This window comes from Podarcis liolepis, assembly GCF_965112155.1.
Source record: "Podarcis liolepis genome assembly, chromosome: 15".
NCBI lineage: Eukaryota > Metazoa > Chordata > Lepidosauria > Squamata > Lacertidae > Podarcis > Podarcis liolepis.
This window is the reverse complement of record NC_139566.1, coordinates 11,127,944-11,150,981: the sequence shown is the minus strand read 5'-3', so window position 1 is coordinate 11,150,981 and position 23,038 is coordinate 11,127,944. Positions and strand designations below refer to the sequence as shown.

Below are 23,038 nucleotides of genomic sequence, written 5' to 3'. Positions count from 1 at the left end.
ATCTGATGGGAGGGCATTCCGCAAGACAGGCACAACTACCGATAAGGCCCTCTGCCTGGTTTTAAATATGTTGTGGAAGTGGGGGGAATTACTGGGCTCTCTTTGTTCTTATTTTAGTTATGTGTTTTGTGTTTTTTTAATTGTAATTTTCTGTTGTGAACCGCCTTGAGATCTTTACAGGTATACGGCAATATACAAATTTAATGAACAACAACAACCCAGTCAGATGGACAGGGTATTAAAAAAATAAAAATATTATTATTATTATTAAATAAGACACCCTTATTTTCATCGGAGAAATATTGGAGGATGTGATATCTTTGGACCGTACATAACACAGCACCAAGCGCTTTGCAAATGCTCCCTTTAGCTGGAAGAACAAAACACCCACATGGCTTTTAAATCGGCGTAGAAGCTAGCGCAGAGAGAGTAAACAAATAATGGGAGACTCAGCAATGTGCAATTTCAGGCCCTGATGAGATGAGGGAGGGAGTTGATCTGTAAGAAGCTCGTATGAGAACAAGCATTTTACAAAGAGGTCCTCTCTCAAAGAAAAATAATAATCTGTGAAATGGACAAATGGATGCAGAACGGTCATTTCCAGAGCATAAAAGGGGCCCTGGCGGATCAGGCCAAATGCCCCATTTAGCCCCAGCATCCTGTTCTCGTGTAGCCAACTCAGTGCCTCTTGGGAAACTCGCAAGCAGTAACTGATTGCAACAGCAATTCTCCCCAACTGCGATTCCCAGCAATTGGCTTTCAAAGACATTCTGCCTATGACAGTGGAAGCAGCACGTGGCTGCTAATAATAATAATAATAATAATAATAATAATAATAATAATAATAATAATAATAATATTTATTTATACCCCGTCCTCCCCGGTCAGAGCCGGGCTCAGGGCAGCTAACATCAATAAAATTTCAGTAAAAACATAGAAAAAGAAAAAAACCCCAATTAAAATACAGGTCAAAATGCACCGACAGCCTTATCCATGAATTTCATAGAAGTGTAGAGTTGAAAGGGACCCTGAGGGTCATCTAGTCCAACCCCCTGCAATGCAGGGATAGGCAGCTATGCCATACAGGGATCAAACCTGCAGCCTCGGTGTTATCTGTCCAATCCTCTTTTAGAGGGATAGTCACTTTAGTCTGCTGCAGCAAAAACAAAAAGAGAAAAAAATCCAACTTTGCGACACCTTAAAAGTGAACAAATTTGTATTTCTGTGCATGTATGGAAGTGTAAATGCATTAAAGCAAGAGTGATTAGTTGCTTATGTGATGGCAAGAAAACCCCCCCAAACCTACTGCAGATAGGGATGGCCATTGGTGTGGGTCGGAACCTGCACTTTGAATAATCCTCAAATAAAAACATATCATCAAGACCATGGGTAGGCAAACTAAGGCCAGGGGGCCGGATCCGGCCCAATCAGCTTCTAAATCCGGCCCGTCGATGGTCCAGGAATCAGTATGTTTTTATGAGTAGAATATGTCCTTTTATTTAAAATGCATCTCCGGGTTATTTGTGGGGCATAGGAATTCGTTCATATTTCCCCCAAAAAAAATATAGTCCGGCCCCCCACAAGGTCTGAGGGATAGTGGAGCGGCCCCCTGCTGGAAAAGTTTGCTGACCCCTGATCAAGACCCTTTCCAAATGGTCATTGGAACAACATTGATTTCCCCCATTCCCTGAAGTGAGGTGACTGGCTGTATTTATTCAAAAGAAGAGGCACTCTGCGCATGCTCAGATGCAGACACACACACACCAATGATGAAGCACCTTTGGTGTCAGGTTAAAATTCCAGCTCCTCTTTCTCAGCATAAGGGTTGTGAACAGAAGCAGATTTAAGGGAGCGCAACCGGTTCACTAAGGGACGCGGGTGGCGCTGTGGGTAAAACCTCAGTGCCTAGGACTTGCTGATCGTAAGGTCGGCGGTTCGAATCCCCGCGGCGGGGTGAGCTCCCGTCGTTCGGTCCCAGCTCCTGCCAACCTAGCAGTTTGAAAGCACGTCAAAGTAGATAAATAGGGACCGCTTTATAGCGGGAAGGTAATCAGCATTTCCAAGTGCTGCGCTGGTGCTGGCTCGCCAGAGCAGCTTCGTCACGCTGGCCTCGTGACCCGGAAGTGTCTTCGGACAGCACCGGCTCCCGGCCTCTTGAGCGAGATGAGTGCGCAACCCTAGAGTTGGTCACGACTGGCCCTGTCGGGCAGGGGTACCTTTACCTTTACCTTTAACCAGTTCACTCCCACTGAGCTGAGAGAGTGCTGCTGGGGGTGCTACAACAATGACTTAGAACGGAAGCTGAACGACAGAGGGCGGGGGGTGAATTTTGGCGTTGCGCAGGGTGCTGCTGAAATCTGAAAGCCCAAATTACTGCTTGTAAATTTGGACAGGCCAGACGATACGATTTTATGGGACAGCTGAAGCCTAATGCAGACCTTGAGTTTATTGCCCTGTTTTGGAAGCAGAGGATGACTGAACAGATTTCTCCTTAAATACAGGAGCTATGCCTTATTATTATTATTATTATTATTATTATTAAAAATGTGTATGCAGTTATGCCAGGATTAGCACACGAGTCGAGTTCTCAATCAAAACAATACAAAACTAAAAAAAGCCAGCACTGGCCCTGTTAAAGTGGGCAGGCTACTACCAATACCTTGCTCATTCCTGATTTTCCCTGTTCTTCTTATGTCCCCATGCCCCTTGCCATCCAAACAGGAAACCTCTGGAAACACCATTCCCCACACCCACCCTGCCCAAGCTGGACTCCATGTACCCTTCCCCTGGCAGGGCAAAAGCACAGGATCCTAGTCCTTGGCTGATTAACTACAACTCCCAAGATGCACCACGGCAGGGCGTGCCCTTCCTCCTTGCAGCATCAGGACCAGCCGAGCATCCTCCAGAGAGAGGGATGCAGGCGCCTGGCAGGGGGAGGTGGCTCCTGGAACATCCCTGGCCAAGAGCTGCCTTGCAGCTGGGCAAGCAGACTCCTCCCATGCCTGGTAAGTCTGCAGCTGTGTTTAGCCCCTGTTTTTTGGGGGGGGGGTGAGGAAGAAAGATGAGATGGGGAGCAGAGGGGAGCGGGGTGGGGTGAGGTGAGGTGGAGGGTGTAGAAGAATCTGTAGCAATCCAGCCAGGCTGATGGCTGGTCTCGTCCTTTTAGAAGCAGTTTAGATGGAGGGATTTGGGTGATTTGCAAAGTTGGGGGGCTTCCCAGTAGACCTCTGGGGTGGGGTGGGGCAGACCAAAGTTTATAGGGAGAAGCTGAGGTGAGCCTCCTGCCCACACTGTGATAGGGAAGCCGAGGTGCCCAGCTTTTTACCAAGACGGTTTATTTTATCCTGTGGCAATTCTGTTTTTCAGACGGCTCGGAGTTTTGTGGCCTCTTTAAGAGCTGATGCCTTCTGTCTGCACGGCACAGAAGAACAAGCCTCTCTCCCCACGGCTGGGACCCTCTCCCCACCCACCCCCCAAAAAACTTTTCCTGGGTAATGCTTGAACTCTGGCAATTGCCAGCCTCCGTGCCGGATGAGACTGGTGCCTTCTGCCGTACCAAGCCGAGCTGCCACCATCTCCTGCTCGGGGTGGTTACCGCAGCGTCAGGTCGGTTTGCCAGCGGTTCAGTGAGAATCCTCTGGGGTTTTGGAGCTGACTCCGGACATCTTTTCCTGATCCATCTGCCAACACTGGGTTGAGGGGAGGAGGGAAGAGGCAAGCCGCGTGGATGGCAGTGGTGGTGCCAGGCCGCCCGTCAGAGGAGCAGCAGTCGGCTGAGAATCCATCGCTCGTCCGGGAACCTCTTGGTGTTTCTCATCCGTCAGAAACAGCATCAATCGCTTGCTGCTGCTGTTGCGATTCTCTCTCCTCCTTGGGAGCAAACTCCTGTCCGGATAAACAACCACCCCATGGCTGCCAGGCAAGGGTCCCCTTTGGGCCATGATGATCCCTGATTCGGGAAAGATGGCTCTCTTGAGGACCCCGGCTGTGGAAAAAATCAGAAAGCCCCTTCTTTGCGTAACAATCTCTCCAGTCCTTCATCTCCTGGCGGCCTGGAGGCCTTCTTCCAAAGGGAGAGCGCAAAGGCCTGCAGATTCAAAACTGCACGGTGCGTTTTAACCACAGCCAGGCTGAGAAAAAGGGCTAACTTTCCCCATTCGACTCCCAAGTGATGTGGTTAGATGCTGTTCACGTGGGACCTGGAGGATTCACATTCTGCTGGACCGATTCACGTGGAGGACGGGAGGGTTGGGTTGGTGGCTCTGTCTCTCCAACCTCTGGGCTTTTGAGGTTGGGATGATCCCTATCCTGAAGCCAAGCTCTGATGTTCCTTCTCCTGGGCAGTGGCTTTCTTGGGTGGGGGGAGATCTGGAAGCTGGCATCTCCTTCTCCCCGGAGGCGGCGTCCAGCTAAAAGCGAAAGTGTGCCAGGGCCAAACTCTCCTCGTCACCCCTCGTCTCCTCCCCTGGAATCCCTCTCCCGTCGGATGCATTTATGTGTGTGTTTGCTCAGGGCAGGGGCCCTCCACGCATGCTCAGAGGCACCCTTTCACCGTTGAGATATCTTCTAGGGCGGTGCCCTGGTCAAGCCGTGTTGCTGCCTTGGAATTATTCACCAACATCCGCCCTCCTTTTCGTCGGTTTCTTCTCAAATATACAGAGCCTAGAGAGTCAAGTGGATTTGGGGTTAGCCAACGAGAATCTGCTTTTTGGAAAGCCATAAAAAAACTTGCCTCTTTTGAAAAACAGGTCCTGTGCCTTACGCAGGAGGGTTCAAGGCCTAGCCTTTGAGGACCAGGGTCGCTTCTGTTTACGGCTGCTTCTGGGGTCCCTCCGGAAGCCGCCCTCCTTTGGGCCAGAGTCATGCCCTCCAGGAGCGATTCCAGCTACTCGCTGACGGCCCGCACAACGTCCCGCAGCTTCACGCACCTCCGCGTCCGGCGGGCCTGGCTCCAGATCATCCTCCTCCTCGGCTTCGTTCAGATGATCCTGGGCGTCTTGATCGTGACGTTGAGCCTGCTGGTAACCACCAACATGCCCTCGCAGAGCCACATCCGGAACGCATGTCCTATCTGGGCTGGTTTTCCGGTGAGTGCATCTTGCATAGCACAGCTGGGTGAAACCTCAGGCTTTCCCCAGATCCATTTTTGGATCCATTATTGATAGATATTGGGCTTCCCCCACCTTCCCCATCCAGCACACATTGATTTAAATGTTTCTAGCCATTGGCAGATGACATTTTAAAAGAAGAAGAAGGGGGAAAGGCAAAAAAAAGCCTGATGTTATTTACTTATTTAACAGATTTCTGGGATGCCATCCATCAGCCAACACTTCCAAGAAAGATCTTTTTAAAAAACAAACTGCCCACTAATTAACACTGAAATCAGCAGCAAAACTGAAAGCAAGTTGATAAGTAGCAATCATAATTAAAATATACAGCAGAAAATCCACTGAAAGCCCAGGGAAATCAAAAACATATAAGCTGGATCTGGAGAGACAAACAAAATAGATACCAGCTAACTGTCCCAAGGTTAAGAATTATACAGTTAGGGAGCCACCACTATAAAGGCCCTGTCTGATTTCACCACCCACCTCACCTCTGGCAGAGGCGCCTGGAAGTTGGGCCTCTGATGCAGATTGCCATTAATAGGCAATAGGTTCACATGACAGCACTGAGAGCAAGTAGTCATTCCAGTTCATTAATTACTCATTCATTACTCAATAAAAGAGAATAAACTACTCTGCAGACACAGTGGGTGTTTCACCAGGGGGGTTCTGAATTTCAAGTTCTCCCTGGTTTGGCAAACTTTTATTTGGTCTCTCATCATGTCTATTTGATTTAGGCATTTTAACGTTGGTTAGCATTGGTTTTTACTTTTATAGGGTTAAACCTGTGGGTATAGGGTGGTATATAAATTCAAACAACAACAACAACGTAATTATTTACAGACACATTTCTAAATACTGCCATATTGTAAAATATCAAGGCGATGTTGTGTGACAAACTGGTGAACTGGAATATTCACTCCCCCATGAATGGAAAGTCAATTGGGGGCCACAGGCAGTGGTGGGGTGGACCCACAGCCAAAAGACTGTGTTGGACCTCTGAGGGTGGCAGAGGGCCTCCTCTGCTGTTCTCAGCACCCAAGGGGGTCTCAAGGGAAGGAGCCAGCCTTCCAGTCCTTTAGAGCTTCAAACTAGTGTGAACACTTTAAATTATACCCAAAAAGCAATCGACAATTCATCTGCTTTAGAACACGGTTTTATGAGTTCCGCCTGGCCTTTCAGATGGACTCAGTCTATCCCCCCTCTCATTTATTATTATTATTATTATTATTATTATTATTATTATTATTAGATGGAACCCCTTATATGGGATTTGCATATGAATTTTCCCTTGGCTCTTTTTGCTGGCCCATGTAGGACCAGCATGGATAGTTGGCCCCGGTGAATATTTGACGTTTTCTCCCCTTATGGCTTTGATCTATGGGCTACCACTAAAACGAGGCTGCATTTTAAGCTGTATTTTAAGCTGTATTCTAACCATAGCTGTCAACTTTCCCCTTTTCTTGCGAGGGATCCTATTCGGAATAAGGGAATTTCCCTTTAAAAAAGGGAAAAGTTGACAGCTATGATTCTAACTTATATTTTAATTAACTGTTTTTTGTTTTAATGTTTTTACTGTATTTATATTCAGTGTTAGCCGCCCTGAGCCCGGTCTTGGCCAGGGAGCGTGGGGTATAAAAAAAATAAAAATATTATTATTATTATTATTATTATTAAGGCAACCCCAACCAGTAATCTGGCTGCTGCCATTTTGCACCAAACTGAGTCTTCTAGGGCAGTGTTTCCCAAACTTTTTTGGGCAACGGCACACCTGTTTACTGAAAAAAAATCTCGCGGCACACCACCATTAAAGCCCCGCCCCGTGACGTCAGCGCGCAGCGTCACGCCGGGAGGGACGCACGAAAGTGAAAGTTTTTCCCCTCCCCCTTGCCGGGGAACCTCCAAGCTTTGGGGGTGGGAGGAGGCAGCAGAGCGAGGGACTGAGGGACGGCGGCAACTGAGGCGGCGGCGGCTGTTGTGGTGGTGGCGGGCGGAGGAGGGGGCGGCGGCGGGGCTTGAGGAGCCGTCGCCGGGAGTTGCTGCTGCTGTTGTTGCTGCTGCTGCCCGGACATGCCGGCCTCCTCCTCCTCCGCTGTCTCGCGCTCCTCCCTTTTGCACGCGCTGCCCCGCCGCTCGGCACCACCACCGCGGAGCCGCCCCCGGCTCGACGCGGATCCTCGCCGCCGCCGCCTCTCACCGCCCGACTCACCCGCCTCCCTCCCACGGCACACCAGCCAATGTCTCACGGCACAGTAGTGTGCTGCGGAACACCGGTTGGGAAACACTGTTCTAGGGTAGCCCCACGTACAGCGCACGACAGTCCTCTAGCACCCAATCTCTAAATATCTCTGAGAGGAGGGCCTGGAACCTCAAACGACACAAAGATACTTGGCCCCCGCCCCCTTCTGAGCATTGTTTACACTGAGATCTAACAAAATCCTGCTCAGAATAGACCCATTGCAGCCAGTTGGCCTCAGTTAACCCTTGAGCATTAATATCAGTGGGTCTCCTCGGAGCAGGACTTCGCTTTAGGCACCAATCCTCCGTTTCCTCAGCTCGAGGCAGTTTCTGCCGGCTCTGTTTTCAATCACATCGCTTATAAAAAAAATATGTAATCATGAATAATTTAGAGCGAATGAACTCCATTATAAAATAATAATAATAAAATCCACAGCCTACTGAGAAATGTTGCGTCCCTCCTCTGCTCTCAGAGTCAACTCGGCTGCCAGCAGCCATGGGAAAGAACGCTGAGCTTTGCAGACTCTCTCCCCTGTTTAATCCGGGACAGAGATGTGCCAACTTATTCCAGGAGGTCCTTCCTAGCAACTGCTAAAAAAAATCTCTGTGATTCGGTCACGCTTTCTGCAACTGCATTCCAGCTGAAACAGCTTCGAAACCGGCACTTCTCCAGATTTTTTTGTTTGTAGAGCAGTTCTGCAGCTGAGCAACGTGCATGAAAATGCATGCGCTGAGGTAAAGCGTGCCTAAAAATGCGTATGATAAAGAAAAGAGCAGGCCAAAATGCATTGCGTGTGGGGAGATGTAAATGTGAGGGGAATACGTTTTGCAAAAATGTGTATTTTAGGCAATGCTGCGTAGGAAAGCGTGCCCGTTAGGTTCGCACTAAAATGCTGGCAATTTATTGTGAAGAAATGGTTGTTTTTTTAAACAAACCGTACAGTGATGTGAAAATAGGGGAGAACTGAGCTTAAGATTTTAAAATTATTATTATTATTATTTATTAAATTTGTATGCCAACTTTTAGCTGTCGATCTCAGAGCCGTTGACAACATAAAACTGCAATATAAAAAACACCAAATACAATATAAAGAACAACAACAAACCAATAATGCCCCCCCTACCATATATTTAAAAGGGCATCGGATGTCAGCTCAGGGCCTGGTTAAATAGGAACGCTTTCTCCTGGTGCCTAAAAGTTTATAATGAGGGTGCAGGCAAGCCTCCCTGGGGAGGGCATTCCACAATTGGGAGCCACCACAGAAAAGGCCTGTTCTCATGTTATCGCCATCCAGACCTCTCGTGGAAGAGGCACTCAATGAAGGGCCTTGTAAGATGATCTCAGGGTCCGGATAGGTTCATATGGAAAGAGGTGGTGCTTGAGGTATTGCGGTCCTGAGCTGTTTAAGGCTTTATAGATCAAAAACAGCACTTTGAATTGGGCCTGGAAACTAATTGGCAGCCAGCGCAGTCGGACCAGGATCGGTGTGATATGCTCACATCGCCGTGCCCTGGTGAGCAACCTGGCCGCTGAATTCTGCACTAGCTGAAGTTTCCGAACCATCTTCAGAGGCAGCCCTTTGGAAAAATGAGAAAAGCTTCAATTAATGGAGCGAAAGCTTCCAGTTTGAGGAGACATGTTTCTTCTTTTAAAAACAAAATGGGCCATCCCACCCCTGGCCAAGCTCTCAACAGCTTCCTTCTCACCTAGAGAAGACCAGCAGTGGTCACTCGAAGCCACTGGTAGATCTTTGGCAATCAAGGCAACCTCTCTTCTCTGTGTGTCTTGATCTCTAGTTGGCATTCTCCGGAGTGGTTGGCATCGTCTCCTGGAGGCGTCCGTTCACCCCGGTGGTAAGTACTGACGCTTCATTCGTGTTTGGAATAAACTAGTCTAGCGTGGTGTAGTGGTTAAGAGCGGTAGTCTCGTAATCTGGGGAACCGGGTTCGCTTCCCCGCTTCTCCACATGCAGCTGCTGGGTGACCTTGGGCCATTCACACTTCTCTGAAGTCTCTCAGCCCCACTCACCCCACAGAGTGTTTTTTGTGGGGGAGGAAGGGAAAGGAGAATGTTAGCCGCTTTGAGACTCCTTAAAGGGAGTGAAAGGCGGGATATCAAGTTCAAACTCTTTTTCTTCTTCTTAACACAGTTAACTGAATTAGTTCAGAAATCTCTGGACTGCGCCTGAAAGTCGTTCCAGTAACTGCCAAGTTAAATGAACACAAAGAAAGTTCTTTTGGCGGTGGAACTTTGGAAGGTTTCTAGTTCATTTTCAAGTTCATTCTCTTCATTGGCTTTTTTTTTTTTTAAATAAGCTTTGGACTTTTCGGGCCATTAAAGTACATAATTGATGGGGGAAATACATGGAAAAAAACCATTCACACACCACTGTATGTTTTGATGTTTGCTTCATCTTCTTTCAGTATATAGTGGTCCCTCAGGTTATGAACTTAATTCATTTGGAAGGTCTGTTTTTAACCCGAAACCGTTCTTAACCTGAGGCGTGCTTTAGCTAATGGGGCCTCCTGCTGCCGCCTCGCCGCTGCCGCGCGATTTCTGTTCTCATCTTGGGGCAAAGTTCTCAACCTGAGGTACTATTTCCGGGTTAGCGGAGTTTGTAACCCAAAGTGTTTGTGACCCAAGGTACCACTGTATTCTATACTTCAGCAGCCTGCAACTGTCTGAATGTTGAGGATCATTCGGACGAACTTGAATCGAACTCTGGACTGAACGAGTTTGCTTTGTAAAGGGACGGTCGTTCGCCGGAATCTGTTCCTCTTTGGACGTCTTGAACTTGAACCAAAACGAGTTCCGTTTCAGAACGAACTTCCCAAGCTCTGAAAAGCAAATGTTCTTAGGAAACACAAAGGGGGAAAGGGTTGATGTGCAGAAGGAAGGCTAAGCAGGCATAAATGGAAACAAATTGTCAAGAAACGCATTTATACTTAGGATACCTTCCAGCTGAGGTTGTGCCAAAGGCTTTATGGAAAAGGTGGGTTCTGAGGAGGCCTCTGAATGGAAGGCGGGTGGAGAGAGACATTATCGTTCCAAAAGTGGGGTATCATGAGATCGAGAGAAAAAGAGAGAGAGAGAGAGAGGAGTTGTCTTAGAAGGAAACCAACAGACAGGTGAGAGGGATATGATTAGGGCTGGGCAATATATTAATATATTGTCCAAAACTGGTTTGAAGTCCCTCTCATGATATCGGTTTCATAATTTTTGACCTAGCAATATCTCACAAACCATAATACGTGTGTGCGTTTGTGTGCTATGCAAAAATCACAACGCACGAAAAACCGTGAAGCCAGCCTAGCTCCATACTTATTTCAGACATTGTGATATATCAGTATATTGCGATGTTGGTGAACCGGATATCGTGATGTTGAAAATCAGATATCACCCAGCCCTAGACCTAATGAAGGTAAAGGGACCCCTGACCATTTGGTCCAGCCGTGGCCGACTCTGGGGTTGCGGCGCTCATCTCGCTTTATTGGCCGAGGGAGCCGGCGTACAGCTTCCGGGTCATGTGGCCAGCATGACTAAGCCGCTTCTGGCGAACCAGAGCAGCGCACAGAAACACCGTTTACCTTCCTGCCAGAGCAGTACCTATTTATCTACTTGCACTTTGACGTGCTTTCAGACTGCTAGGTTGGCAGGAGCAGGGACCAAGCAACGGAAGCTCACCCCGTCGCGGGGATTCGAACCACCGACCTTCTGATCGGCAAGTCCTAGGCTCTGTGGTTTAACCCACAGCGCCATCCGTGTCTAGACATGATAGATGTGCTTAAAATGCTGCAAGTGGACAAGAGGAAAGTTTCTCTCTCTCTTTCCTATAACGCTGGAATTTGAGGACATCGGATGATGTCAATTGAGGGGAAGATTCGGGTGTCAGACAAAAGAGTCGTTTTTTCCACATGGCACCTACTGTGGAACTCACTCCTGCAAGAATTTGTGACAGCCACTAACCTGGACAGCTGTAAAAGAGAATTTTGTGGAGGATAAGGTTGTCAAAATGCTACTAGCCAGGATGAAATTTGTTCTCCCTCTGCTTTGTGCTGTTGTGGAAATCCTCCTTTCCCAGCTCTACTCTGTAGGGTCTAACCCTACTGGTAGCACCTTCCATTGCGTGGCGAGTTCCCGCCTCCACCATGTGGAAATAAAGACGCATGACGCAAATATTTAGGTTAATGGGCAAAAAATGGCCACAACTTTATTGGTTACAGGAATGAGTGGTATTGGCTTAGGCATTGGTCCTAACCGACTATCCGGCTTCAGCCCGATTGCTTGAAGACCGGGAAGGGTTAACCACCAGTAGGGGGAGTCCTAGTAGTGATGTATGGAAGTGAAAGCTGGACCATAAAGAAGGCTGATCGCCGAAGAATTTATGCTTTTGAATTCTAGTGCTGGAGGAGACTCTTGAGAGTCCCATGGACTACAAGAAGATCAAACCTATCCATTCTGAAGGAAATCAGCCCTGAGTGCTCACTGGAAGGACAGATCCTGAAGCTGAGGCTCCAGTACTTTGGCCACCTCATGAGAAGAGAAGACTCCCTGGAAAAGAGCCTGATGTTGGGAAAGATGGAGGGCACAAGGAGAAGGGGACGACAGTGGACGAGATGGTGGGACAGTGTTCTTGAAGCTACCAGCATGAGTTTGACCAAACTGCGTGAGGCAGTGGAAGACAGGAGTGCCTGGCATGCTCTGGTCCAGGGGGTCACCAAGAGTCGGACACAACTAAACGACTAAACAACAGCAAGGGGGAGTCCTACTGATGCACATCAACTAGGAACTCCCCTGGGGTCACCGATAGGGGGCGTGCCTTAGGCCCTTACCTCCATAGGCTTTGGACAGGGCCACACCCCCCAGAATCCTTTACTGGACTACCCTTCGATATTCAGGGGAGGTGATGGCGCTTCCTCCCCCCTTCATCTACATGACAATACCCCTACCAATGCCTAACCGCCAATGCCGAGGAAGTTGTGACGATTTGCTACGAGACAGGCGAAAAACCAAGTGGCTGGTGCCAATTTGCCAAGTGGAAAAAATTCCTACCAGGCCCCTTAACGGCGACCAACCAAGGTCTATAGCAAGGTCAAAAGGAAAACCTAAAGGGTGGGAAACCCGATGAGCTGAGGTGGCAAAAGAGGGAGATCCCTGGCCGCGCCAGTGTGATATCGCGCAAGCCACGCCCCCCCCGGACAGCTGATTGGCTGGCCAGGGGATGACGTGGCCAGGGATCCCCTCAATCGCGCGGAGGCTGAGAGCCAGCCCCCGCACATGTGGAGAGATTGTGAAGCCTGCAACTCCACCTCCTCTCCAGTTCAGAAGTGGTTTTGTGCACATTTAATCAGCCTGGGGTGGAAGGAAATCTGCCGTCTGAAAATATTCCTTGCTGTGACTGTTTTGGGATGGGCCGTAGCTCAGGGGGCACAGTATCTGCTTTCCATGCAGAAGGTCCTGGGTTCGGTCCTCAGCATCTCCAGGTAGGGCTGGGATGGAGAGAGACCCCTGCCTGGAGCCCCGTAGAGTTTCTGCCAACCTGTGTGGACTACAACCTGTGCAGCCTAGGACCCACGTACCTGCGGGACCGCCTCTCCTGATATGCCCCGCGGAGGACCTTAAGGTCCACAAATAACAACACTCTGGAGGTCCCAAGCCTCAAGGAGGTTAGATTGGTTTCAACTAGGGCCAGGGCCTTTTCAGCACTGGCCCCGACATGGTGGAACGCTCTGTCCCAAGAGACTAGGGCCCTGCGGGACTTGACATCTTTCCGCAGGGCCTGCAAGACAGAGCTGTTCTGCCTGGCCTTTGGTTTGGACTCAGTCTGACCCTTATGTTTCCCTCACCTTATGGTCTTGATTTATCAGCTACTTTAAAATGAGGCTGCATTTTAAATTGCATTTTCACCTGTATTTTAAATTGGTTTTTTTCCCCTTTTCCTTCCCACCTCCCCTTTCCCCCCTATTATGTTTTTACTGTGATTTTATTGGTGTTAGCTGCCCTGAGCCCGGCTCTGGCTGGGGAGGGCAGGGTATAAGTAAAATTTATTATTATTATTATTATTATTATTATTATTATTATTATTATTATTACAGTGGTGCCTCGCAAGACGAAAAGAATCCGTTCTGTGATTCTCTTCGTCTGGCGGTTTTTTCGTCTTGCAAAGCAAGCCCATTGACGGATTAGTGGATTAGCGCTATTAGCGGCTTTTAGCGGCTTTTAGCGGCTTTTAGCGGCTTTTAGCGGCTTATCTGCTGATCGGATCAGCTGATAAGCGGCTTAGCGGCTTGGGAAAAGGGGGGGGAGGAAAAAACCCCCGCAGGAACTCGCAAGACATTTTCGTCTTGCGAAGCAAGCCCATAGGAGATTCGTTTTGTGAAGCACCTCCAAAGCGGAAAACCCTTTCGTCTAGCGGGTTTTCCGTCTTGCGAGGCATTCGTCTTGCGGGGCACCGCTGTATTACTGAGCTAGATGGGACAGCGTTCTGGCTCTGTGCAAGGCAGCTTCTTCCTCCATTTCCTGTGTGTGTGTCTCGTCTTCCCCCCTCGTCTTCCTTAGGGATTTAACGGCCTTCTTTCTCCCCGCCACCCCCCAGATTACCTTCTTCACGCTCCTCTCAGTCCTCGGAGTCATGCTTACCCTGGCTGGCTCCATCCTCTCCTGCCAAAATGCCCAGCAGCAGGTGAAGTCCCTGGAGGCTTGCGAGCCGGTAAGACAACGGGACCGTTATGCGGTCTGGAAGGAGCAGGGGATACGGAGCCTGGACTTCCAGGTGGGGTTTGACGTAGAGCAGAGCTAATACGTTACGTTCTTCCTCCAGCGCAGCCTTCCACAACCGAGTGCTCTCCAGGCACCGCCAAGCTCCCGGCAGCCCCCTGGCAGCCGGCACGGCTAATGCTGTGGGATGATGGGAGTTGTAGTTCAGCTGTGTTCTTGGACTCCCGCTCCCATCGACCTCGGCCAGCCTGGCCAATGGTCATGGATGATGGGAGTTGTGGTTCAACAATGTTATTGGGTTTCCAGCTCCCGTCAGCCTCACCTAACACAGCCAGTGGTTACGGACGGTGGGAGTTGTAGTTCAATGGCGGTCTTCGATGATGGGAGTTGTAGTTCAACAATGTTATTGGCAGTGGCGTAGCGTGGGGGGTGCAGGGGGGGCGGGCCGCACCGGGCACAACACCTGGGGGTTAGGGTTAGGGGCGCAAATCCACGGGTTAGGGGGCGCATATTACTTGCCTTGCCCCGGGTGCTGACAACCCACGCTACGCCACTGGTTATTGGGTTTCCAGCTCCCGTCAGCCTCAGCTAACACAGCCAATGGTTATGGACGATGGGAGTTGTAGTTCAACAACGGTCTTCGATGATGGGAGTTGTAGTTCAACAATGTTATTGGGTTTCCAGCTCCCGTCAGCCTCAGCTAACACAGCCAGTGGTTATGGATGATGGGAGTTGTAGTTCAACAACGGTCTTCAATGATGGGAGTTGTAGTTCAGCAATGTCCTTGGGCTCCAGTTCTCATCATTCTCAAGCAGCGTGGCCAGTGATCAGGGAGAATGACTCCAGCGACATCTAGAGGGCACCTGGTTGGGGAAGGTGGCTTCAAAGGGGGAAAAGCAGCTTTCGAAGGGGGCGCTTTGGAGCAGAGGGATTGGGGAGGAGGGCCCACTTAACTCTTTCTCTGCCAGCTGCGCCCCCCCAAAAAACGCCCCGCTGCATCCCTCTTCCCTCTTCCAAGCATGCATGTACCATTTTACATTAGAGTATTTCTTTGCGTATTTATAGCAATGGGAATATGAATTGTTTTAGTTACCGCGTAGTTCGGTTTAGTCGCGACAAGGCTGTGGGGACTTGCATGGTTGTGCGCCAAACGCTTCGTGGAAAAGGTGGGTGTCAAAAGAAGTAAGAGGGGAGGCTTCAAAGGTTGTTTTGGGGTGGGGGCAATTCCAAGGATAAAGGAGCAACAGGGGAGGAAGGGAGGAGACTACGAGGCCCATGGTGCTGTGCAACTGCAGGCAGGCCCAGAAACCTTGCCTCGTGTTAAAGTGCAACATTTGCCAGCAGCACACTTACAAACTTTTCCTGCCTCCCCAGCAGGGCACCTCTCCATCTCAGCTGTGCCCTTGCTGCCAGCTCGGAAGCTGCGGAAGTAACGCAGAACTGGATCCAAATTGCTCTAAGGTCCGCCTGGTCCTCAAGGTGAGTAAACAAGGAGGCTCCTAATTGCAGACGGATCTATTGGCGGTTTTTGATGAAGGTTACATTCTGCATCCGACGTTTTATGGGAGGTGTGTGTGTGTGTGTGTGTGTGTGTGTGAATGAGAGTGTAATAAACAAAAATCTGCCCTTATTCCCTTATGGGGTATACAAGAGCCCTCATAGAGTCCTTACCTAGGTTCCCAATTGGTAGGAGAGAATAACAGAGGCCAACCAGAGAATATTGAGAAGCAAAGCAGCTAGTAAGCCTGAACTTTATTGACTGTTGCAACAGGGTGCTCCCCTCACACACAGGAAAGAAGGAGGACCCAGAACAAAGGTGTGCCTGCCCTTATATAGACATTTTAAATTGCCCGCCCTGGAGTCCAAGACCACCCCCAGAAACTTCATACATACATCACAGAAGGGGTGTAGCTCAAGACCACCCCCCAGATACATCATACCTACATCACAAAAAGGGCGGTCTACAACAGAAATCTGAGTGCGTTGTTTATCTCCTGTCTGGCAGGTTACCTGTTAATGGTCACTTGATTGGATTATCTGGGGAGCCTGGCCAGTCTTTTGTAATGATAAATACTTAGTTTCCTGAGCCAGGTCACAGCTCACCCTATTCATACACAGACATACCCTTAAGACGGATTTGTGAACAAAAGGACAATGGGGAGGCTTTTCCATTTTCCTTCGACCTAGCAGAGAAATATTTGAGGTCAATTTGGGAGGGACAAAATGGTTTCAGGAATTTTTCTGTGGGGTTTCAGACATGTGGTTTATATATGCAGTTATGAACATTTATTATATATAAGACCTTAATTTTTTTATTTCAAGAGAAAGAAGGAGATTAGGCTTCTGAGATTTAAGTGGGTCTTTCCCCCGCGACGTTGTGTTGTAGAATAAATGGAGCCTGAGGCCAGTGGCTTTCAAATTTCAGCTGTGCCCTGTTGGATGCCAAAATTTGGCGCCCCTCTGCCTCTTGTCGCATTACATCATTGTGGTGGCGCCCTCTGGGCTCGGCACTCAGTGTGGGCAAACCAGCCACACTCCCCGAAATCTGCCTCTTCTGAGGCCGCTTTTACACCATGCATTTAAAGTACCACAACACCACTCTAAACAGAATCCTGGGACCTGTAGTTTGTTTAGGGCACCGAGAGTTGTTGATGTTTTATTGCATTTTTAATATTCTGTTGGGAGCTGCCAGGGTGGCTGGGGAAGCCCAGCCAGATGGGCAGGTATAAATAAATTATTATTATTATTATTATTATTATTATTATTATTATTAGGCAACCCCTGTTCCCCTCACAAAACTACAATTCCCAGAGTGGCTTACAGTCACATAATGCTTCAAATCCATAGCGTGAACATAGCCTCAGTCCTTTATTCTGCATGGTCCACACACAATCTAGCTTAAAGTGGCCCAGACTCTCGGACCAAATGGACCGCAAGAGAACTCCGACACAGAACCTTTGGGCCACGCACTGAATTAAATTCCCATATCGTACATTAAGGTGCTTGCAATATATTTAATATTACTAGATATACACAGTTATATTTAATTAAAATACACAGTTAATACGTACACAGCAAGGCTATAATAATTTTTAACGTCAATAATTAAATACATGCTACCAATAATCAGACTTAATTTTTTAGATTTTTTAAGGTGTTTTTTTCTTGAGGGCCGCCAAAAAAGGCCGGGGGGGGGGGGCACAAGCAGAAGTTGGACTACCCGAATCTAGATCTTTTGCCCCTTTGTTTCCTCTTGAAAGGCCCTTATTGAGAAACTGATTTTGTTCTGAAAATAAAAACTCGTGGCAGATTGCTTATGTATTACTCTGTGATGTGTAAAACAGATGTAAGTTGTCCTGCAATGTGTGTGTGTGTGTGTGTGTGTGTGTGTGTGTTTGTGTGTGTGCCCCACACCAGCCCAGTGCAGTTGTGGGTGGGCAGTACATCAAGCTTGCAATCGCCAATTCCTTCTTCACTAAGGTTACCAGATTTTTTTCAATGAGTCCTGTTATGTACTGAAGTTCTCACCCTGGGCCAGCAGGGGGATACTGTAGATAGTTTTCACTCAGGTCTGCATATGCAAATAAGGAATTGAAAGTGACGTTCAGTGATTGGATAGTTACAGAAAGTTGTTACTGTTGCTTTGTAGTTGAGCTCTATATAAGCAGGTTGGCTGAACCCTTCAGTTCAGTTCTGTTCTGGCCTGTGAATAAACAAGAGCTGTCTGAAGAATTGCTGTGTGATCTGATATGTTCACCCACAACTTAACAAATCCAGGGACACTTTTCAGCTTCAATGGATTTTGTATGGGGACTGATTTGTAAATCCGGGGACTGTCCCCGGGAAACGGGGACATCTGGTAACCTTATTTTTCAGTCACTTGGGGCCTGGGCAGGGAGAAAAAGGCATGGATAGCCAATCCGGTCAAGGGAAGGTTTTCCAAATGTGTATCAACTTGATGGCAGGACCTAGAATCAAATCTAGATGAAAAGCAGTGTGTTTAGGGTCCGCAACGAGCTCTTCCGGGCCGAGGAAAGCTACCTTTGTGTGCCGCAAATGGGTTAGTGTCTAGGCAGCCAGACTTATCAAGCGTTCCTTTGCAACCGCAGTGACAATGATCTGTTTTGACACCTCCCCCCCCCCTTCCCTGCCCCTTCAGGACCTCCTCTTCAGTGTGTGTGGCCTGACTGTTTTCGCCATCGTAGTGTGCACCCTCTCTGCCATTATGTGTTGCATCCAAATCTTCTCTTTCGACATCCTCTATGCGGTGAGTTCCAGAGACGGGCGGCCTGCTTGCTCCCAGCTTGCCTCAGATTCCCTTGGGAACGATCTGAGCGCTTTCGAAACCTCTCCTTGTCCTCTCAAAATCTTCTCAGGGTTGTCTTTCACACCCCCATTTACTGCATACTCACTGCCAGTTTAAAAATAATAATTTAAATTTAATTTCTTTTTTAAAAATTAAATTAAAATTTTAAAAAATTAAATTTGAATTGTGTTTTTTTTAAAATTCAAATTTTAAAAAATAATTTAAATTAAAAATTAAAATTATCAATTTACCCCAGCTTTTCCCCTGACAGGGACTCAAGCAGCTTACAAGGTAAAATCTTCATGCAAACTGCACATGCATCCTGTACAGTGGTGCCTCGCAAGACGAAAAGAATCCGTTCTGTGATTCTCTTCGTCTAGCGGTTTTTTCGTCTTGCGAAGCAAGCCCATTGACGGATTAGCGGATTAGCGCTGTTAGCGCTATTAGCGCTATTAGCGCTATTAGCGGCTTATCTGCTGATCGGATCAGCTGATAAGCGGCTTAGCGGCTTAGAAAAAGGGGGGGGGAGAGAAAAACCAGCAGGAACCCGCAAGACATTGTCGTCTTGCGAAGCAAGCCCATAGGAGATTCGTTTTGCGAAGCACCTCCAAAACGGAAAACTCTTTCGTCTAGCGAGTTTTCCGTCTTGCGAGGCATTCGTCTTGCGAGGCACCACTGTACTTTGAGAAAAGTTATCGGAGTAGTATTTCATAACAAACCAGCTTCATTCAAATTAGGAGTATTTAAGTTTCTCCTAAGTCATCTCTAGCCGATGTGTGAATGCCGGGGCAATGATGCCCTGGTTCTGCTGTGTAGCCAAACAGAAACAAATCTGACACTGATGAAGTTGTGCTGATGTGAACAGCTGCAATGGAAGGAGGTGGGCCTGTGAAATGCACCAGATGTGTGTTGGGGGGGGGGAGAAACAACTTCACAGCTGATAGTGGATCAGAATGTTTGCTATCTCTGCCATTCTTGTATGCTAAGACAGAGCCCTCCCGGCCAATCTTTAAACCCCCACCCTCCTAAAAAGCCCCCAACCCTCACTCACCTCCTCCCTTTCGAGCAGTGGGATTGCAAGGAGAGTGTTGAAGTTTCGCCTTCCCCTTCAATCTCCTCCTTCAGTGGGAGCATCTACGTTATACATTTCTTTCTTTTTAAAAAGTTCATATCCTGCTTTTTACCATCTAGGTCTCAAAGCATCTGATCAGAAACATAATTTAAACCTCAGAAAAGCAATTTCAACAAACAGCACCAGAAAATGTAAAGCCTCAGAGAAGCATTCATGGTGCAAAGGTTCTCCTGAAATAAAATGATTTTAATTGGTTGCCTGAAACTCATCAGGGACAGCAGCTTCTGTGACTTCTTGTGGGAGGGAGTTCCACAGAGTTGCACCCACAACACTGGAGGCACAATTCCTTGTTGATGTGTCATGATTCTGGTCACATGGAAAGCCCCATGGCTTCTTCCAAAGAATCCTGGGAACTGTAGTTGACCCCTTGCGAAGCAACAATTCCCAGCACCCTCAGCAAACTACAGTTCTCCGGATTCTTCATTTGGATGTGACTATTAGACAAGTTTCCCAGGTTCTGATAAATCCAATTTCTGGGCTTCTTTGGGACTGATGGGTTGCAAATTATGCCCAGGAAACAGACTTAACCCCAGGGCTGCATACCCACCATACATTTAAAGCACACACCCGCTTAAAAAAACCTGGGAACCGTAGTTTGTTAAGGGTGCTGGGAACCGTAGTGTGGTGAGGGATAGACTAAAAGTTCCCAGGATCCTTTGAGGGATGCCGTGTGCTTTAGACGCACGGTGTGTATCCAGCCTATGTCAACAAGAGAAAGGGCTCCTCAGAACTTCAGGAGCCTTTCAGATCTTGCCCTTACCCTGTTTTCTGTCTCCTTCCACAGCTGTCCCCTCCACGTTCCAGCTCCGTGACGCTGGATTGCACTTCTCCCCCGGACACATTCTTGCAGCATATGTTGGACCTGGAAGAGTTTGTTCCCCCAGTGCCACCTCCGCCCTATTACCCTCCAGAGTACACCTGCAGTTCAGAGACGGATGCCCAAAGGTGTGGGAGATAAGAGGGGGAGCCTGGGGGCGGTTTGGGGGACAAAGAGGCTGAGGATGGAGAGAAGTCTTCCTTGTTTTTAAATACAGCGGTACCTTGGTTCTTGAACAGCTTAGTTGTCGAACAAATCGTCTCCCAAATGCCGCAAACCCAGAAGTAAGTGTTCTGGTCTGTGGAAGTTTTTCGGAACCCAAACATTTGACGCTGCTTCCGCGCCAATCGGAAGCCACGTCTTGGTTTTCGAATGGTTTCGGGAGTCGAACAGACACCCGGAATGGATAAAGTTCGAGAACTAAGGTACAGTGGACGCTCGGGTCGTGAACGTGATCCGTGCGGGATGCACGTTCGCAACCCGCAGTCTGCACACGCGTGGGTTGCGATTTGGTGCTTCTGCGCAAAGCGCGATTTAGCACTTCCGCGCATGTGCGATTGCTGAAACCCGCAAGTAACCCGTTCCGGTACTTCTGGGTTTTGGCGGGTGCATAACCCGAAAAAACACAACCTGAAGCGGCTGTAACCCGAGGTCTGACTGTACCGCTATATGCAGGTTCCTAGTCCTTATTGATGCAAAATACAGACTTGAAACTGTGTGGGTTGTGTGTCTCTCACAGATGGAGAGTTGCAAGACGGGCTTCAGAGAATCTCGTCTCTTCCTTTTTCACTGCATGCCATTGTAACCTCCTTGGGGGAAAGAGTGAGATATAAATACATAACCAAGAAGGAAAGTGTGTCATGGACAATGAGGTTATTATTTCTCCTCCTGACAGCATAACCTACAATGGCTCAATGGACAGCCCGGTTCCTCTCTACCCCACCGACTTCCCTCCCAGTTATGAGGCCGTCATGGGACTCCACGGAGACAGCCAGGTATTACGTGGGTACAATTAAGGCAAGAAAGTCTTCCTTTGGACTAGTTTTTGGAGCCCTGAAGCCTGAAGTGTCATGGGGACCCCTTTGCAACCAGCAACGAGGTCTGGGTCGCCCTTGCTACCTGGTTACAAGGGGGTTGTTCCATGACAGATTACCACACCTTTACAATATCTGGGCTATATATATATATCAATATATTCCAGGTTCTTTCCCTGGAGGGAAACCAATGTCTTCCTAGAGGAAGTAAAGGAGACTTGAAATAATAATAATAATAATAATAATAATAATAATAATAATAATAATAATAATAATATGTCTCCCATCTGACTGGCTTGCTCCAGACACTCTAGGCAGCTCCCAACAGAAAATAGTAAAAGCACAACAAAACATCAAACATTAAAAACTTCCCGATACAGGGCTGCCTTCAGATGTCTTCTAAAAGTCAGAGACAGTTTTACCTCGGTTTTCAAACTCGAACACCGTAAACCCGGAAGTAAATGCTTCGGTTTTCGAATGCGCCTCAGAAGTCAAACTGTAAACACGGTTTCCGTATTGAGTTTTTCGTATTGAGATTTCCGTTTTGAGGCTTCCGTTTTTGAGTTTTTGGTTTTCGAATGTTTTGGAACTTAAACGGTCTTCCAGAACGGATTACATTCGAAAACTGAGGTACCGCTGTAGTCGTTTATCTCCTTGATATCTGATGGGAGGGCGTTCCACAGGGTGGGCGCCACTACCGAGAAGACCCTCTGCCTGGTTCCCTGTAACTTGGCTTCATGCAGCGAGGGAACCGCCTGAAGGCCCTCGGAGCTTGACCTCAGTGTCCAGGCTGGACGACAGGGGTGGAGACGCTCCTTCAGGTATACTGGGCTGAGGCCTTTTAGGGCTTTAAACGTCAGCACCAACACTTTGCATTGTGCTTGGAAAGGTACTGGGAGCCAATGCAGGTCTTGGGACCGGCCGTAAGCTAGTTTCCATCGCCTAGCCAGGCAAGTGAGAGGCATGACTGCAATAAGATGGGACACATTTCAGCCAGGCAAGAACCTGTGAGGAAGGCTTGAAGCAGGGCCTAGTAGGGGGTGTGGCTTGGGGAACAGTCATGAGGGCCAGAAAGAGAGGCTTGGAGGGGCCGCATTCAGCCCCCAGGGGCGAGGTGTTCCTGACTTTGCTGCGCACCAAGTTTTTCTGCTTTTCCTCTGCAGGTGACTCTGTTTGACTCGCAGTTTACAGATACCTCACACGGTCCTTGTTCCTGCAACCGGGTCCCATCTGTTGTCCTCAGCGGCGAAGGTAAGGATCTTTGTAGGCATGCATCCCTAACGATAGCGCTAGGTCTGGGTGGACCAGATCTCTGACAGGTACAGTGAGGGGGGGAAAGTATTTGATCCCCTGCTAAATTTGCCCGTTTGCCCTCTGACGAAGAAATGACAAGTCCATAATTTTAATGGTAGGTTTATTGTAGCTGTGAGAGACAGAATAACAACAGGAAGACCCCCAGAAACCCAGAAGACAAAAGTCAGAGATTGATGTGCATTATAATGAGTGATGGGCGATGGCAAACTTAGTATCTTAAAAAGCAGAGACATCACCTTGCTAACAAAGGTCCGTATAGTTAAAGCCATGGTTTTCCCAGTAGTAATGTATGGAAGTGAGAGCTGGACCATAAAGAAGGCTGATCGCCGAAGAATTGATGCTTTTGAATTATGGTGCTGGAGGAGACTCTTGAG

The 23,038-nt window shown here is 48.3% G+C and overlaps 1 protein-coding gene across 4 annotated transcripts in view; it reads left to right on the top strand.

The window, feature by feature from the left end:
* Positions 1–2,836: 2,836 nt before the first annotated feature.
* ENTREP3 (endosomal transmembrane epsin interactor 3) overlaps positions 2,837–23,038 on the top strand; it is a 36,388-nt gene continuing 16,186 nt past the window's right edge. The window contains exons 1-9 of one of the 4 annotated variants that reach the window (XM_083477544.1): positions 2,837–3,005; positions 3,367–5,087; positions 9,141–9,197; positions 13,940–14,053; positions 15,439–15,540; positions 18,221–18,328; positions 20,284–20,444; positions 21,212–21,311; positions 22,514–22,601. In XM_083477544.1, the coding sequence (XP_083333670.1) occupies positions 4,863–5,087; positions 9,141–9,197; positions 13,940–14,053; positions 15,439–15,540; positions 18,221–18,328; positions 20,284–20,444; positions 21,212–21,311; positions 22,514–22,601 (955 nt within the window). In that variant the 5' untranslated portion in view covers positions 2,837–3,005; positions 3,367–4,862. Of the gene's footprint in view, positions 3,006–3,366; positions 5,088–9,140; positions 9,198–13,939; positions 14,117–15,435; positions 15,541–18,220; positions 18,329–20,283; positions 20,445–21,211; positions 21,312–22,513; positions 22,602–23,038 lie in introns of all 4 variants that reach the window. The other 3 variants (XM_083477543.1, XM_083477542.1, XM_083477541.1) reach the window with 3 other exon arrangements.